At 41.5% G+C, this 15084-nt stretch overlaps 1 protein-coding gene across 7 annotated transcripts in view; it reads right to left on the reverse strand.

The window, feature by feature from the left end:
* KIF16B (kinesin family member 16B) overlaps positions 1–15084 on the reverse strand; it is a 314749-nt gene that overhangs the window by 155798 nt on the left and 143867 nt on the right. For all 7 annotated transcript variants that reach the window (XM_008256361.5, XM_070052109.2, XM_008256360.5 and 4 more), the window contains exons 13-15: positions 5522–5641; positions 4298–4349; positions 2611–2748 (exon numbers count right to left, since the gene is read on the reverse strand). In XM_008256361.5, coding sequence (XP_008254583.3) covers positions 2611–2748; positions 4298–4349; positions 5522–5641 — 310 coding nt within the window. The remainder of the gene's footprint in view (positions 1–2610; positions 2749–4297; positions 4350–5521; positions 5642–15084) is intronic.

Consider the following 15084-nt stretch of genomic DNA (forward strand, 5'->3'; position numbering starts at 1 on the left):
GGAGAGGATGACCCAAGTGCTTGGGCCCCAGAACTCATGTGTGAGACCCAGATAAAGCTCAGGCTCCTGGCTAAAATGTTCCAATTCTCACTTCAGTAACCCTCAAACAGTAAGAAAGTTAGCTGGAAAATTCTAATTCTTGATTTCTGAAGAACTAGATGTTTTTCTCTCAATAGGATCTTTCACTGTTAAAGTATGTGTAATTCAAAAAAAAAAAAAAAGATGCCACCCTGATTTTCTCATGCAATGCCTTGAAACACAAAGTCATCTTGCATTTCACTGCCCTAAGACTTGTTAATGACATTTATACACAGTGCACAGCATTTTAACACCATCAAATATAGCAGTTTTATGTCGATTTCATTAACAGTGATACTGAGAAAGCTGTTCAGTATCACAGCAGAATTCCAGAAGAACTCAAGCTCATCAGATCTGAAAATCATGGCACCACCATTGCACTAAGACAATTAAGAGCATCCCACAGGCAAAGACGAGTCTGACAATTAACCTTCACTGCCAATTAGAATTACTATTTTCTTAGTACAAGTCACTTTTTCAACATGAAGATCAGAAACTTAGATCCTAATCTGAATCACTAACCAGAATATTTTTAAATGGACTTTCCATTTAGCTACAATTTCTAAATCAGAAACCACTTACTGAAAATACTGCATTGAAGATAGATTAGTTATCTACCAAGCCTCAATCCACAAGAAAAAAAAAAACACATAGTCATAGCTACATAAAAATTCCTCCAAACTAAATAAAAGAGCCATAATCCTTTTTTATGAAGAGTCAAGAGAGTAGAAGAATACTTCCCAAATTTAATGTTAAGCTTAAGGCAGTGCCCATATTAAATGTTATGTGACCCTACGAGGAATCAGAGCTCCATGGAGGGCTGGTTGATTCCATGAAAGTACAAGATCAGCCTGGACTATCTCATGTCAGAAAGTATGGAACTGAACACTGAACAAATGACTACAAACCAAAGACACAGAAACCAGTTCGACAGAGTCCTCACTGGCAAATCTGGACAATGCAGCAACAAAACAGTTAATGGTTGAAAACAGACTAAACCCTATTAAATAAAGCAGCAAGCGCTGTACAACCCTACTGATTTAAATGAATGAAAAGAAGGTTCATTCTCATAATAAAAAGCCAACTAACTAATAAACAGAGAAGAAATGATGAATTAAGAAAATGAGCTTTTTGCAACCATAATAATAATAAATTCAGTCAAAAAAATAAAATCAGTGGGTGAGAATATGATGAAGAATGGAATATTTATGATCTTAAAGTACTTTTTCAGTGTAACTGCTAATAACAATGCAGGGAAGAGTAACTTCACACAAAGAAGTCTGGCAAGCTCCACCTTCCTCAAGTGAGCAAGGTTAGTCTCAAAAGTAATGGGACCAACAGAAGACATGCAATAGAACCTGAGAGAAGCAAAGCTTCATTTCCATGACAGTCCTGTCAAATGGTGTTTAACACCAGTCTAACCACAGGAAAAGTTACCTTGACCATATATTGAACTATAGGGTCATTCTACAGCATATCTGACCTGCCATTCGCAAAATCACCAAAGTCATACAATCCCATGAAAGATGGGGGAACTGTTCCAGATTGAAAGAGACTAGGATAGAAGCAGCAACCAAATACAATGCTGGATTGCACACTGGATGCCCTGTGAACACTGTTGATGGTGAAACCTGATGGGGGTCTGCCATGTCAGTGCCAGTCTTCTAATGTGCATGACTGTACATCATTATGTAGCAAAGTATCACCAGGTCAAGGAAATATTATTTTCTATAATAGTGAAATTATTTCCAAAGGCAAAAAACAGAGGGAATACCAAATCCTCTATGTATAATCATAACCAGTCATAAAAAGAATATAAATAATGAAAATAAAATTATTAAAAGAAACCATTATGGTAAAGTATTGCACTCAAGAGGTACTTTTAAACTTAAAAAAATCTTTTAATGTCATTTTTCTATGATAGTAATAACTTTAAAAACTATTACATATATATATATGTCCATGTGTAATTCAGCAAGACAATGGGTGTTTTTTTTTTTTTTTTTTTTTTTTGACAGGCAGAGTGGACAGTGAGAGAGAGACAGAGAGAAAGGTCTTCCTTTGCCGTTGGTTCACCCTCCAATGCCCGCCGCGGCCAGCGCACTGCGGCCGGCGCACTGCGCTGATCCGATGGCAGGAGCCAGGTACTTATTCTGGTCTCCCATGGGGTGCAGGGCCCAAGCACTTAGGCCATCCTCCACTGCACTCCCTGGCCACAGCAGAGAGCTGGCCTGGAAGAGGGGCAACCGGGACAGAATTGGGAGCCCCGACCGGGACTAGAACCCAGTGTGCCGGCGCTGCAAGGCGGAGGATTAGCCTAGTGAACCTCGGCGCTGGCCAACAATGGGTATTATAAAGAAGCCCTCCAGCAAAACAGAAGAGAAAAGCACAATGAAGCAACTTCCATCCTTTTCAGACCCAGTCAAATAATGGATTCTAAGATGCACATGCCCTTCCTCCCCACCCCTGCCCTAAACAATTCTTTTCTCAAACAATACATACAAAGAACTCTGAAAAGCAAAACCCAGATACCTTGGTTTAGGTGTGTGGCCTCCATGATCTGAACACCATTTACAGAGCACTGAGACCCACTCAGGGGGATCAGAGTCACGGTGCCTCCAACATTCTCAAAGATGCAGTGCTCACTCTCCAAGTCAAGGCCATGAAGAACTAAGGTGGAAAAACAGGACAAAGAGATTTCTTGCCCTTGGTATCTACTACAATGTTTCCCAACTACTTATTTATGACTTTATTTAAATTTGAATACCCTTCCTTTTCCATATTAAGAATTGTGACATGAATTTTTATGTTTAATGAGAAAACAACTTTAGGAGTTCCTGGCACCAACTGATAGAAATAGCAACACCCTTGATTGCTACCTTAAAGGATCCTCTGGACACTGTATAAGGAAGTGAATTCTGGAATGGTATTTCCTCTTCAGAGAGAAAACAGTTGGGCAACTTGTTTCAACTGAAAGCCATTGAACTGCTTTGTTTGATGACAAAAACATTTTGTCCACCAGCCACCATAGGCCACAGAAAAATGGAAGGGACAAAAGTGCTCAGTGGGCCAAGGAAGTACTAACACCTCCGCACTTAGATGCATTCCAGGAGGGGAAACCAAACGTGAACTTGGCATGATGCAGACACTGGGAGGCCCAGGAGATCTCCAGGAGCTGTACTGGAAATCTTGTTACCACAGTCTGTCTGTACCAATTCTGAGACCTCTCAGAAAATGCAGTTGCTACGGTTCACCTAATGGCATATGATTACCATGAGTTATTCTTGTTTCAGGAATGTACAGGCACAAGTAAGAATGGCTGTCAAACCTGCACAATTTCAGGCAAAGTTCTTGGCCAGCTAGTTCCCATTCTCAATGGAACTGTACTACTGAACCATTTTTATCACAAGAAACATATGTTCTTACTACTCAACATTTATAGCTACTGCAAAGGCCAGCACATAAGTCAAGCAAGAGGTCTATTCGGAAATAGCTGAATTTAGGGACTTAGGTGTATTGGTTTTCAGCTCTCCCAGTCCCACAGTAAATATTAATATTTTTAGAAATATGCTAAGACTGACTTGATAGCTTACACTTGGTGGGAAAGTAGGCTCATCAGCAGCAAGTTTAAAACAGCTGAGATGATATAATTTTTACCCCTGACAATCCACACCTTGCTCCATGCACATACACACCCACCATCACTACTTCCACCGCTTCCAGATTCCCCAAGATGTGCTCCGGAAGTCTGGCAGGACGTCCGTGGCACAAGCTAAATCATTGGTTGTCTGTATGCCTTGTGGAAATGCTTGGGATCCCAGAAAGTCGAGCCCCCTTCTGTGTGTACGCTCTGCTTCTCCTACTTTTAGTCCTCATCTTTGTACAGGTGCTATATTCTTCACTTGTATCTGTAGGCATATTTCTGTCCATCATTACCCCACTGTGACAAGTGTAGAGTGACTTAACTATCTACATTCTCAAAAGGCCTCATGGGGTAGAGAATGTATATAAGGATTCATATATATAAGGATTAACTCTTCTGTGTTACTCACTTGAGTTGTGCTCCAAATTATGAAACACATACATTAGTCAATATTTTATTTGGAAAAGGTATTTACTTGTATATTACTTCAATGTTAATCATTCTATAGATGGTTCTTCATTAAATATGATTTTTTAAAAAAACCATTGGTAAGAGACAACTGAAAAAGATTCTCACCAATATCTTGCTCTGTTGCAGCATCTTCTCTACCAACATACGTCTGACCTTCCTGGGAAGAAAAGTCAAGTAAAATTGATCAGTAAATAACAAAAACAGCTTATTTCTCTGTTTTCCTTGTAAGCCCAGGTAAACTGGTGACTGATGGGACAAGCACTGTCCCATCAGCCTCAGTGTTACACAGCCTCAGTGTAACAATACCTGGTTATCTGGAAATGGACAACACAGCTCCTGAGGCTAAGTGTGGTTAATCTTCTACTCTGACGCACATCAGTGATTTGTTCATGATAGCCATCTCATTGACACTCCTGCTCTTCTTCAGAAATTTCTCCTTCAGTGGTCAGGGTTTTCTTTGTGTGTGTGTGCACGCACACGTGTGTGACTATAGCTATACAAGTGGCAGGCATTTGGCCTAGTAATTAAGACAACAACTAGATGTCCATGTTCCCTATCAGAGCATCTGGGTTCCAGTTCTGGCTGTACTCCCGATGCCCTCTTGCTGCGGATGCAGCCCCTGGGAGGCAGTGGAGAGGTCTCAAAGCAGTTGGGTTATTGTCACTCACGTGAGAGAACTAGATTGAGTTCCCAGCCCCCTGCTCCAGCCTCCAACCCAGAACTGTCACAGGCATTTGGAGAGTGAAACAGCAGATGAGAGTGCTCTCTGTTTCTCTCTCAAAATTAAATAATGAACAAATACATTTTTCTCAAAAGACACATGGGAGACCCCTGAAGTCAAGTACAGTATCATTCTCATTTAAGTTATAGCGAGGACAGTATCAAGGTCACAGAGGCAATCACTGATCTGGAATTCTGCTCTCTCGACATTAATAGTCTGCTTAGAACCAAGCCAAATAATCTAGGTGACAGGCGCAATTTTATAGTTATCACCAGTCAAACTATATGTGTAACAAGTCCCATTTGCAGGTGCTTATAACTTTTCTTCCTCAGTCTATCTGACTTTTTGTTCCTTACTTCCCTCTTTGTGATTCTGAAAAATGGAAAGCATTTTCATCATCTAGCTTGAGAACTACATAACAAAGGGAACTTCAAATACCAAAAGATCTCAATGAACCGTTGAAAATGCCCAAAGGGCTCAAGGATTTGTTGTATATTCCTTAATTTAATAGTTGTGTTCATGGTCATAAAGTATTATAATAAACTTTGCAAGTGTCTACAGGGAAAACTGGCAACAACATTAGAATGTTCCACTTAAGCAGCTTCTACCTTCAAATGATATAAGATGATTCCAGTACTCAGAAGGTCATCATCAATGCCAATCAAATGTGGGAGTTCAGAATCCAGAACCACTCCAATCCCTTCTTTCCTAAGGGCGAGGGTTTGTTCCTGAAATTAGGACAAAAAGAAGGGGAAAAAGTTACATTAGGTAAAGAGAATTTCATAGTAGGTGTTCTTCAGATGGTTAAAATGAGCAATATTGTATTTTTTTTATCCAAAACTGCAAGAAGAATGGACTTTAAACTCCATTTAAATTTCTGGTTGGAATTCTGACAGACAACACGGAAAGTGAACTTGGAACACATAAAAAGCTTAATACAAAGTAAGTTAAACTTCTTGCCTGATTCAAAACTAGTCTGAAATCCTACCTTCCTTAGGAAAGATTCTAGGGCCACACAACTGCGAAGTTATATTTCTCCCTCTTCAGAATCTTTAATTCACTTAATATCTAGAAGTTTCCTTAATTGCTGACTCTTCTTTCCAGCTGAACCACGCATGCTGCCCAAAGCAACCCTGTCCTTTCCATGAGCTACCACTGCACTAGAGGAACCTGTCCCTCTGTCTCTTGCTGCATCAACTTCACATACATACACAGCTGCTTTCCCATTCCCCATCAACCACCACCCTCGGCCCTGTGTCTCCCTGCAGCTACCACTAGCTTCCGTGTGCCTCTTCAGAGAACATCCTCTCTGAAATGTCCCCTACAATTATGCTTCTCCAGCTCCTCCCTTCTTACTCTCTCTTGAACCCACTGCCTGGAAGCTCTCATCCTTGCTACTCTACCTACACTCACCTGTTTACTGGTCACATCATTCTCTTGACTTTTCCTGTCATCTATATACTTTTGATTCTCAAATTTTAATCTCCAGGGCTGACCTCTCCCTTAAAACTCATACCTATGTGTGTATCCTCATGTGTGTATACATATATATATATATGTGTGTGTATACATCTCCTCCCAATTGTGTGTGTCTCCCTCTGTGTATACATAGCCACTCATGTGTATGTGTGTGTGTGTGTCTCATGTGTGTACACATATATATGTATATATCTCCTCCCAACTCATTTCTCTCTCCCTCTCCCTTTCTCTCTCTGTGCGTACAGTGTGTGTGTGTGTGTATCCATCTACCCAACACAAATACCTGTGGGGATACCAAACAGACAGTTCCTACCCTTGATTCCCACCTGTTTTCCAGGCCTGCAGACTACTCCATTGGAATAAATGCCAACGATTTTTACAGTTAAAAACCAAAACCTTTGTTCTCTTCTTTCCCTAAACTCTGCATCCACAGTGTGAACTCTACCTTAAACATATGTCGCAAATCTGGTGATGTTAAACCACCTGCACCACTCCTCCCTGGCCCAAAGGACTGACCTTTTACATCTCTTGCTGCAATAACAGACCCAGAGTAGCTCCTCAGTTAACATCTGTTAATAAATAAGCAGATACACCAAGTCCAGAGGAACATAGAAAGGAGGGGCAGAAGCAACCACACAGAGAAAGCACTGGAAGGACCACGTATTAGCATCAACTCATCTGGCCCATCTGGCTCAAGACAAAGGAGCTCTAAAATCAGGCTTTGAGGGATGTCCGAGATGGGAAGCAGACAAATTCTAGGTTAAAATGCCAGTCTTCAGGTAGAGCTGTGCCAAGTACAGACTGAGTCACATCCAAGTGCAGGACATTGCAGCTGCAGGGTGATGGGAGCAGTTAGGGAACAAATCCCAAGCTGATAATGAGGGCTCCTGGTCTGACCTACCGCACCTCTTCCACCTTTGCAATCAGCCAGCAAAGACCAAGACACAGCTTGGTAACTTCGCCGCCCAGCACTGCCCAAAACGTCATTGCTACTTTTTACATTCCCACCATTAATAAATGTATTGGATATTAAAACAACCTAAGAAGCACGCCATTCTCTAGATGGAGGGTTCAGAACTTCATGAGCTCATGTTAAGACCATCAAAGCAAAACTCAAATCTTTTACACAAGGAGCTCTTAAGATGTTCTAGGGCTGGATGATGAAGACAGAAAAGTCCCCCAGGACTCTGTGTCTGCAGACATGTAAATTTCAAATGCCCACTCTAGACCAGGAGTCATGCAGGAGGACAACGGAATGAGTGGCAAAAAAAAAAAAAAAAAAAAAAAAAAAAAAGGTTTAAAAAAAAGGTTTAAAAAAAACACATAAAATCACCACTTGAAAGAAGCAATTTAATTTAACAACCATTAAATAGATACGCAGAGAAAATGACCAATGCATAACTTAGATTCAAGAAAAGGAAATGAAGCGTATCATTGTTCTTCAATTACTCCTCTTATCAGCCAAGCTCTCATTCCATGCCTCAGAGGCTCAGGCTTTGAGGTCAGGGACGTTGGTAACCTTGATTTACTACAGCAAGGCCCTTGCAAATCTTAGCTGCCAGGAGCACTCTCCTAAAACCACCCCTACTCCTCCTTCAGCTCAGAGGTTGGCAGAATTCATGCTTTTCCCCCAACCTATGGAATTCAAGTAGAAGTGGGAAGTATGTGATTTATTTTAAAGTATATATTACAGTAGAGAATTTAATCACTCAGCTCCATTTCATAAGCAATGCCCTCCCAGGACAGTGCTGTACACAAGGTACGCAACCCCATGACAATGAATGGTTCCAGGTCCCGGTCTATGTGAGAAGTGACCATTCTCAGAAATCTCTAGAGGCACACACATTTTCTTTCAGCACAGAAGTGGACAATAAACCTCTCCTCCACGAAAAGGCAATATTTTAAACTCCAGTAGCTTCTGCTTAAGACTAGAGAAATTACTTTGGACTATAGCCAAGGTCAGTTTAACATTCTTCTTCTTCTTTTTTTAATCATTGAAAGGAACTTTTTTCCCCTCTTCTTTAAGTAAATCTCAGACTTTGAAGAGCATCAGAAATTCCTAACTTCTAAGATATTAGGTCAAGAGCATTACTTGTTCTCACCCATGCCCCAAACACACACAAGTACACATTCACACATACTTCTGTACACATAATGGGGAAAAGCTGAATTAAGCGAAAGTTCTCCAGGATTGGGGGCAGGGTGGGGGGCAGGACAGACAGATGAATTTATGATGAATGCTGCCCTAAAGCTCTATGACATTCAAGCTGCATTCAACTACATGATATTATAAAAGTGTCACCTCATAAAACAGAAAATGAGGGTTTAAATCACTGCTCAAGTGAAAAAGTAATTTCAGACAAAAAATATCTATCATGTATAAAATATTTATTGAGTGGCATCTACTGTTATACATAATTTATGAAACACCTCTTGGAAAAGATGGAATACTTAACACAGCAGAGCTGGCCACCTCCCCCAACTATAGACACATGGGGTCTCAAAGTAAGAAGGAGGTAAAATATGTAGAGCCACACATGTTTTGCATTGACACAAAGCATTTGGCAACCAAGCTTACTCAGATAAAAAGAAAATTATAGATTGACTCCAATATCAAAAGGAAGTATCAGGTATTTTAAATTTTTTTAGTTAGGCAGAGGGAAACAGAAAGAGAGAGAGGGAGAGTTTGTGTCATACTGGTTTACTCTGCACATGCCCACATCAGCCAGGGCTAGACCAAGACTGAAGCCAGAGGCCAGAAATGCAATCCGGGTCTCCCACATGGGTGGCAGGTGGCAGGAACCTAATCACTTGAGCCATCATGACTGACTCCCAGGGCCTGCACTACAGGAAGCTAGAATTAGGTGCCAGAGCTAGGGACTGAACCAGGTACTTTGATGTGGGCTACAGACATCTTCACCAGTGTCTTAACAACAAGGCTAAATGCCCACCCCATTAGTTATTTTAAACATCACATTCATTACATTTGCAAATAATATTCTTCAACCTCCAGACAATTTTTTAAGTACAAAACCACTGAATTAAAAATGTGTGTTCAGTGCTGGGCTGTTACAGAATCACCTGTGCCACATCCCCTATTCCAGGGGAGAAGACCATATGAGGTCATGGCTCATTTGGAAGCATCCCATGCAACAACAATTGATTATTGGGTTGAGCAGTTATTTGACCTCTTTTAATCACAAGTACATCCTCAGCATCTAGTACTGTGCTTTACAAAACTCAGTATCTTTCCTGAATAAATTAATAAGTGAAAAGCAATGCAAAAGCTTACCACCAACAACAAAACATTTTTGCCCCTTTTGGGAAGCTTAGATGGGAGCTAGACCTTTCTTGGAAAAAAAGAAAAAAAGGAAAAACTTTGGCAGTGTGTCATCTGCCCCACTTAAATCAAAAGCCCTTGAGGCTGGTGCTGTGGTGTATTGGGTAATGCTGCCACCTGCAGTGCAGGCATCCAATATAGGTGCCGGTTTGAGTCTCAGTAGCTCCTCTTCCAATCCAGCTCTTTGCTATGGCCCAAGTGCTTGGGCCCCTGCACCCACATGAGAGTTCTAGAAGAAGCTCCTGGCTCCTGGCTTTGGATCAGTGTAGCTCTGGCTGTTGCGGCCATCTGGGGAGTGAACCAGCAGACACAAGACCTCCCCCAACCGCACCCCACCCCCGCCTCTCTAACTCTGCCTTTGCCTTTCAAATAAATAAATAAATCTTTTTTTTTTTTTTTAAAAAGCCCTTTAAGAAAAATTAGACTCCCTCACACTGAGCATTTTAAGTGAATATAGCTGCACCAGGCATACAGTAATCACTCAATAGGTGCTGGTCATTTGGTACTATTGGGAATGATTTTGAAGTGGAATTTTCTTTTTTCCCTAAGTAACCACAAATTAAATTTCAGGGTCTTTTGGTATAAATTTATGCTCTGGAGAATTATATATATTAACTAGTGGAATTTTGCAGTTGACACAGTAGAAAGCATGCTTAATTCCTGCAACCCCAAGTACATAGATTTGGCAAAAGTGAGAGAGGGTGCCAGGATGGGGGCTTAGAGCATAGGACCACTGTGAGTGTGACTGCGAGGAGGGATCAGGACTTCAGGCAGACAGCAGACGTCTTTATAAAAAATGAAGTCATCCTCCAGCAAAGCTTATGTTTTAAGTTTTAAAATGTGTATGTAATTTTGTCTCAATTTAACAGTAAGAAAAGAAACTGAAGTGTTCATTGGATTTCGACAAAATGTTTCTTCATTATGAGTTATTTCCTAAAATATTCTTCTAAGACAAGACATTATGTATGAAACCTAGCCACTGTGTCTAAATGTATTTTTTTTTTCATACAGCATCTTGGTTGGAAGCAGTGTTACCACAGTTTGTACCTGTGTAAGGACATCTGCCTTGACACCTGGATGACACATGGTGGGTTGAGTCACAGCTCCTTTCCAGATATGGTTCCACTGTCTTCAGAAAAAGGCTGCTCTAGGGAAACACGAAGCTGGTCTGACTCTTAGCACACAGCAGATAATGGTTTTCAACAATTTTTCCTTCCTCCTTGAAATTCAATAGCTTAACTTGGCTAGATCTTAAGTGTTGAACATTCTGTACTATACATTGTCTCTAATACATTCTCCTGATATGTGAACTCAATTCTTTTATTTTTTAATTCATGAAAATTGTCTTATTTTATTTTCTCTTTTCTGTTTCATTTGTTGACCGTCTACTTCAGGGCACCAATAATCCTTATATTACATTGTCTCTGTCTTCTGTCTCTTTAGGCTTCTCACTGCTTTAGTACATTTTTAAAAATTATTCTTTAAGAGTCATTTATTTATTTGAAAGGCACAGTGACAGACACAGAGATCTTCTATCCATTGGTTCACTCCCCAAATGGACACATGACCAGGGCTAGTCCAGGACAAAGCTAGGAGGCTCGAACTCCACCCAGGTCTCCCAGATGGGAGGCAGGGATTCAAGCACATGGGCCATCTTGTGTTGCTTTCCCAGGCACATTAGCACAGAGCTGGATCAGAAGTGGAGCACTCTGACTCAAACTGGTGCTCCCACCGGGATCCAGTGCCCCACTGTACCACAGCACCAGTGCACGCTGTAGTACCCTGCTTCATTTGTTGGCTGAGATGATAGAGATCTTCTCTTTCAGTATCTTGACTTGCACTGGTGCCCCATCTTTTCTGTCATATTCCTAATTTACTTACTAGTCCTGCAATAATGCTATTTTGAACCTCAATGTCTTTCTTTAGGTTCAGAATCTTCCTTTTTCATCTCAGTCTGCTTTTTATTATAATCTTGCCTTCTTTACTGAATTCAACTTTCTCATTAACTTGCTGCCCAGATGACACAGTTATAAGGAATTCCCTTCCTGTCTTGAGATGTGTTTTCATGACTGGGGTCTTGTTTTTCCCTTGTTGTGCTCCCTTCCTTGCTTCGTCTACCTGTCCATCCATCCGTCCGTCCATCCATCCACCCATCCATGTTATGTTTATATAATCACCCTAGGTTTTTTACTTTTGTATATGCTTAGGTGTGTGTGTCTAGAAGTTCCCTATGCTCCCACACAGAACTCCCATCCTGCAAGTGCTCAATAGTCATTGTTAATAGTAAGCAATTAGCTCTCAAATCCTGACAGTAAACCAACCACAAGCTGGCATTTACTCAGAAGCTACTGTTACTTGCATATTTTTTTCCACATAGAATGAATCTTGTCCATCTAAGAGAGGAACAGTCATTGAAATGACCAGGACGTCAATGAGACTCTATCTGTCAGCTTCCTTTACTGCCATCCTGTCTTCTTCCCGCCCTGGTCCAAGCTGCCTTGTGTTTGGTCATGTGGTAATGTAGTGATGCCTGCTGCCCGTCCTGGAACATAGGGACTTCCTACCTCGGACAGAAGTGGGTAAGGATATGCCAAACACGGCCTAACGGAAGCACCTAGCCCACACTTACTGCAGAGGCTTGGCTCCCGAGTGGTGCTGTGAGCAAGCTGGATTGAAAAGCAAAAAGTGTCCTTCACAATCTTCCGGGAAAGAACTTTTTATTTTTGCTATGTTCCCAGAGAGAACGATGATGTGAATAAAAATAGTATTCGTATGCCGGTAATATGTTCCCTGTTCCTGCAAACTCACTGATAATATGTGAGGGCTCTATTAATTATGCTCTTTGAATCATAACCTTATTTCCAAATAAAAACAAAAACAAAAAGAGAAAGAACAGCTTGTGACAGTTGAAGACTAGACATTTCCCGGGCGCCAGCCTCCGTCAGAATTTCTGAGGCTTCAGGAACGGGAAAGGTTCAGGTGGGAAGGCAAAATTATAGTCTGTAGTTTGAAAGAAAGAGGGGAAGGGGGCCGGCACTGTGACATAGTGGGTGAGGCCACTGCCTGTAGTGCTGCCATCCCACGTGGATACCAGTTCAAGTCCCGGCTGCTCTACTTCCAATCCAGCTCTCTGCTGTGGCCTGGGAGAGCAGTAGAAGATGGCTCAAGTGCTTAGGCCCCTTTACCTACATGGGAGGCCTGGAGGAAGCTCCTGGCTTCTGGCTTCAGATCTGCACAGCTCCAGCCATTGCAGCCATTTTAAGGGGAGCCAGCAGTTGCAAAATCTCCCCCCTCCTCTGGCTTCTGCCTCTCTGTTACTGTCTTTCAGATGAATAAATAAATCTTTAAAAAAAAAAGAAAAGAAAGAAAGAAAAGGAAGGGGGAGAATCAAATGGGTCAATGCAGAAGTTGCCCTTTAATCCCTCTTGGCCTCAAACCACACAGGCACATCCTGAGTAAGTCCTATCAGCTCTACCTGTGCGATGTTGTCTGAGTCACCCACGACTTCATCTCCATCATTACTGCCTTAGCCTCCTGCCTGGACTTGGAAATGTCACCCAATGGGGCTTCCTGGTTCTTTATTTGGCACCCTACAATCTATTCTTCATATAGCATTCAAAGCCATCATCTCAAAATGTCAAGAAGCCATGCATAAAACCCTACCATAGTTTCCTATCCTCTTTGCAAGAAAGGGTCCCCATTCTTCTCTTACTCTTACTTCCTCCCTTACTCTCCACTTGACTCAACACTCCAGCCACAGGGGCCTCTTCCATCCCTCTGCAGGGTCTCTCCAGGTGCTGTTGCATCTCCATGGGCAATTCTCCCACTGGCTCCCTGTGGCTTGCCCCTTCCTGTCAATCTGCTCTTTTGGCATACACTGCTTGTTCTCTCTGGGTTCAGGATATCAATGAGAAATAGACAAGGTCCTTTGCTCAGGTGCAGTTTACCTCTTATGCCAGGAATCCTACCTGTATGCCCAGGCACCCTCTAGCACTCTACCTCACTTACTGTCTTCAGAGCATCAGGCTGTCAATGCACGCATTTGTTATTTCAAACACTTGTTTACTGTTTACCTCCAGAAAGCAAACAGTGCAGCTGGATCCACATGCCAAGCTCTGGGAAGGAAAGACCAGTGGGGATCAAACTACCTCAACAGTTTCCAAGGTTGACACTGCCTCATATGACTCTTCTTTTTCTGCTCTTTGCCAGACAAAAGCAAATCTTGAACCTCAAAACAATAGTTAAAAAAAAAAACTAATATTTAATTTTAGTGGGCTAGCATTACAATTTAGTAACTGTCGAGAATCTATACCTAGCATCACAGAGTTGGTATCATATTAGCACACCTACTTTATCACAAGTAAGAATGCAAAAGTCTAGTTTTCTCCATGACTTTGAGAAAGCCCATACCCCAGTTCCTAAGATCCAAAGAAACACATTTAGAACAGATGGTGAACAGCCCCAGGACTCACAGGGGCAGAACTAGAAGACAAGGGCCTGGCTATCATCTAGTCCACAGTACTATCAAACCCGAATTTCCTGACATTCCTGGCAGGTAGCCCCTAACGGTAAATATAATTAATATCGTCCTTTTAATGAGCAGAAACTCTTGAGGCTGTTCAGTTTCCACTACACTTCCCACTGCAGAAACATCATTCTTTATTTAAATACCAAGCAGCTAGCTGTTGGCACGCAGATCAGAGGAGATGCTGTGTAGATCTTCCTAATGAAACGGTCTTCTTTGCTGGCTGAGCGAATCATGCAGATGTTAGTATTTAAATTATGCAAAATACATAATACCAATTAAAGAAATTACGTGTGAAAATATGCAAGAGCAAATTTCCTCACATTAATATTTAACTAGACTTTTTAAGTAGCAGGATCGCATGATCACGGTACTTTAATACATTTGACCTAAATGGAAGCTCAAAATATTCAGGAGGGTTCACCAAGGGCATTGTCTGTATAGTACAGAATTTTAACACAAGTAAAAAGATTACTTAAAGAGGAATGTTTTATCCCAGAAATGCCAATTTGACACTGGCCTTAAACTCTAGTCTTAAAAAACTTGCCTGCTCGTTTTTCCCCCACACACAAAAAAATATGATACTCGTCTCTACCTCTTAAGTTTGCTCCAGTAATAATGTACACCTGAGATGGCGTAACCTTCCCAAACCCACCCAACCCCTGGCAATTATTCAGAAGCTACTTGGGCCACTATGGCACCTTCCTCTGCACTGATCACAGTTATCGGGCCTAATTTCTGGGATCTTAGTCACACGTGCACCTGTAACTCAGCATCCATACCTCAGATTACCCAAGCACCTTCCGAAAAGCACCAAACACCTGAAG

The sequence above is a fragment of the Oryctolagus cuniculus genome, chromosome 11 (assembly GCF_051225735.1).
Source record: "Oryctolagus cuniculus isolate XC-2025 breed Fujian yellow rabbit chromosome 11, ASM5122573v1, whole genome shotgun sequence".
NCBI classification, from domain to species: domain Eukaryota; kingdom Metazoa; phylum Chordata; class Mammalia; order Lagomorpha; family Leporidae; genus Oryctolagus; species Oryctolagus cuniculus.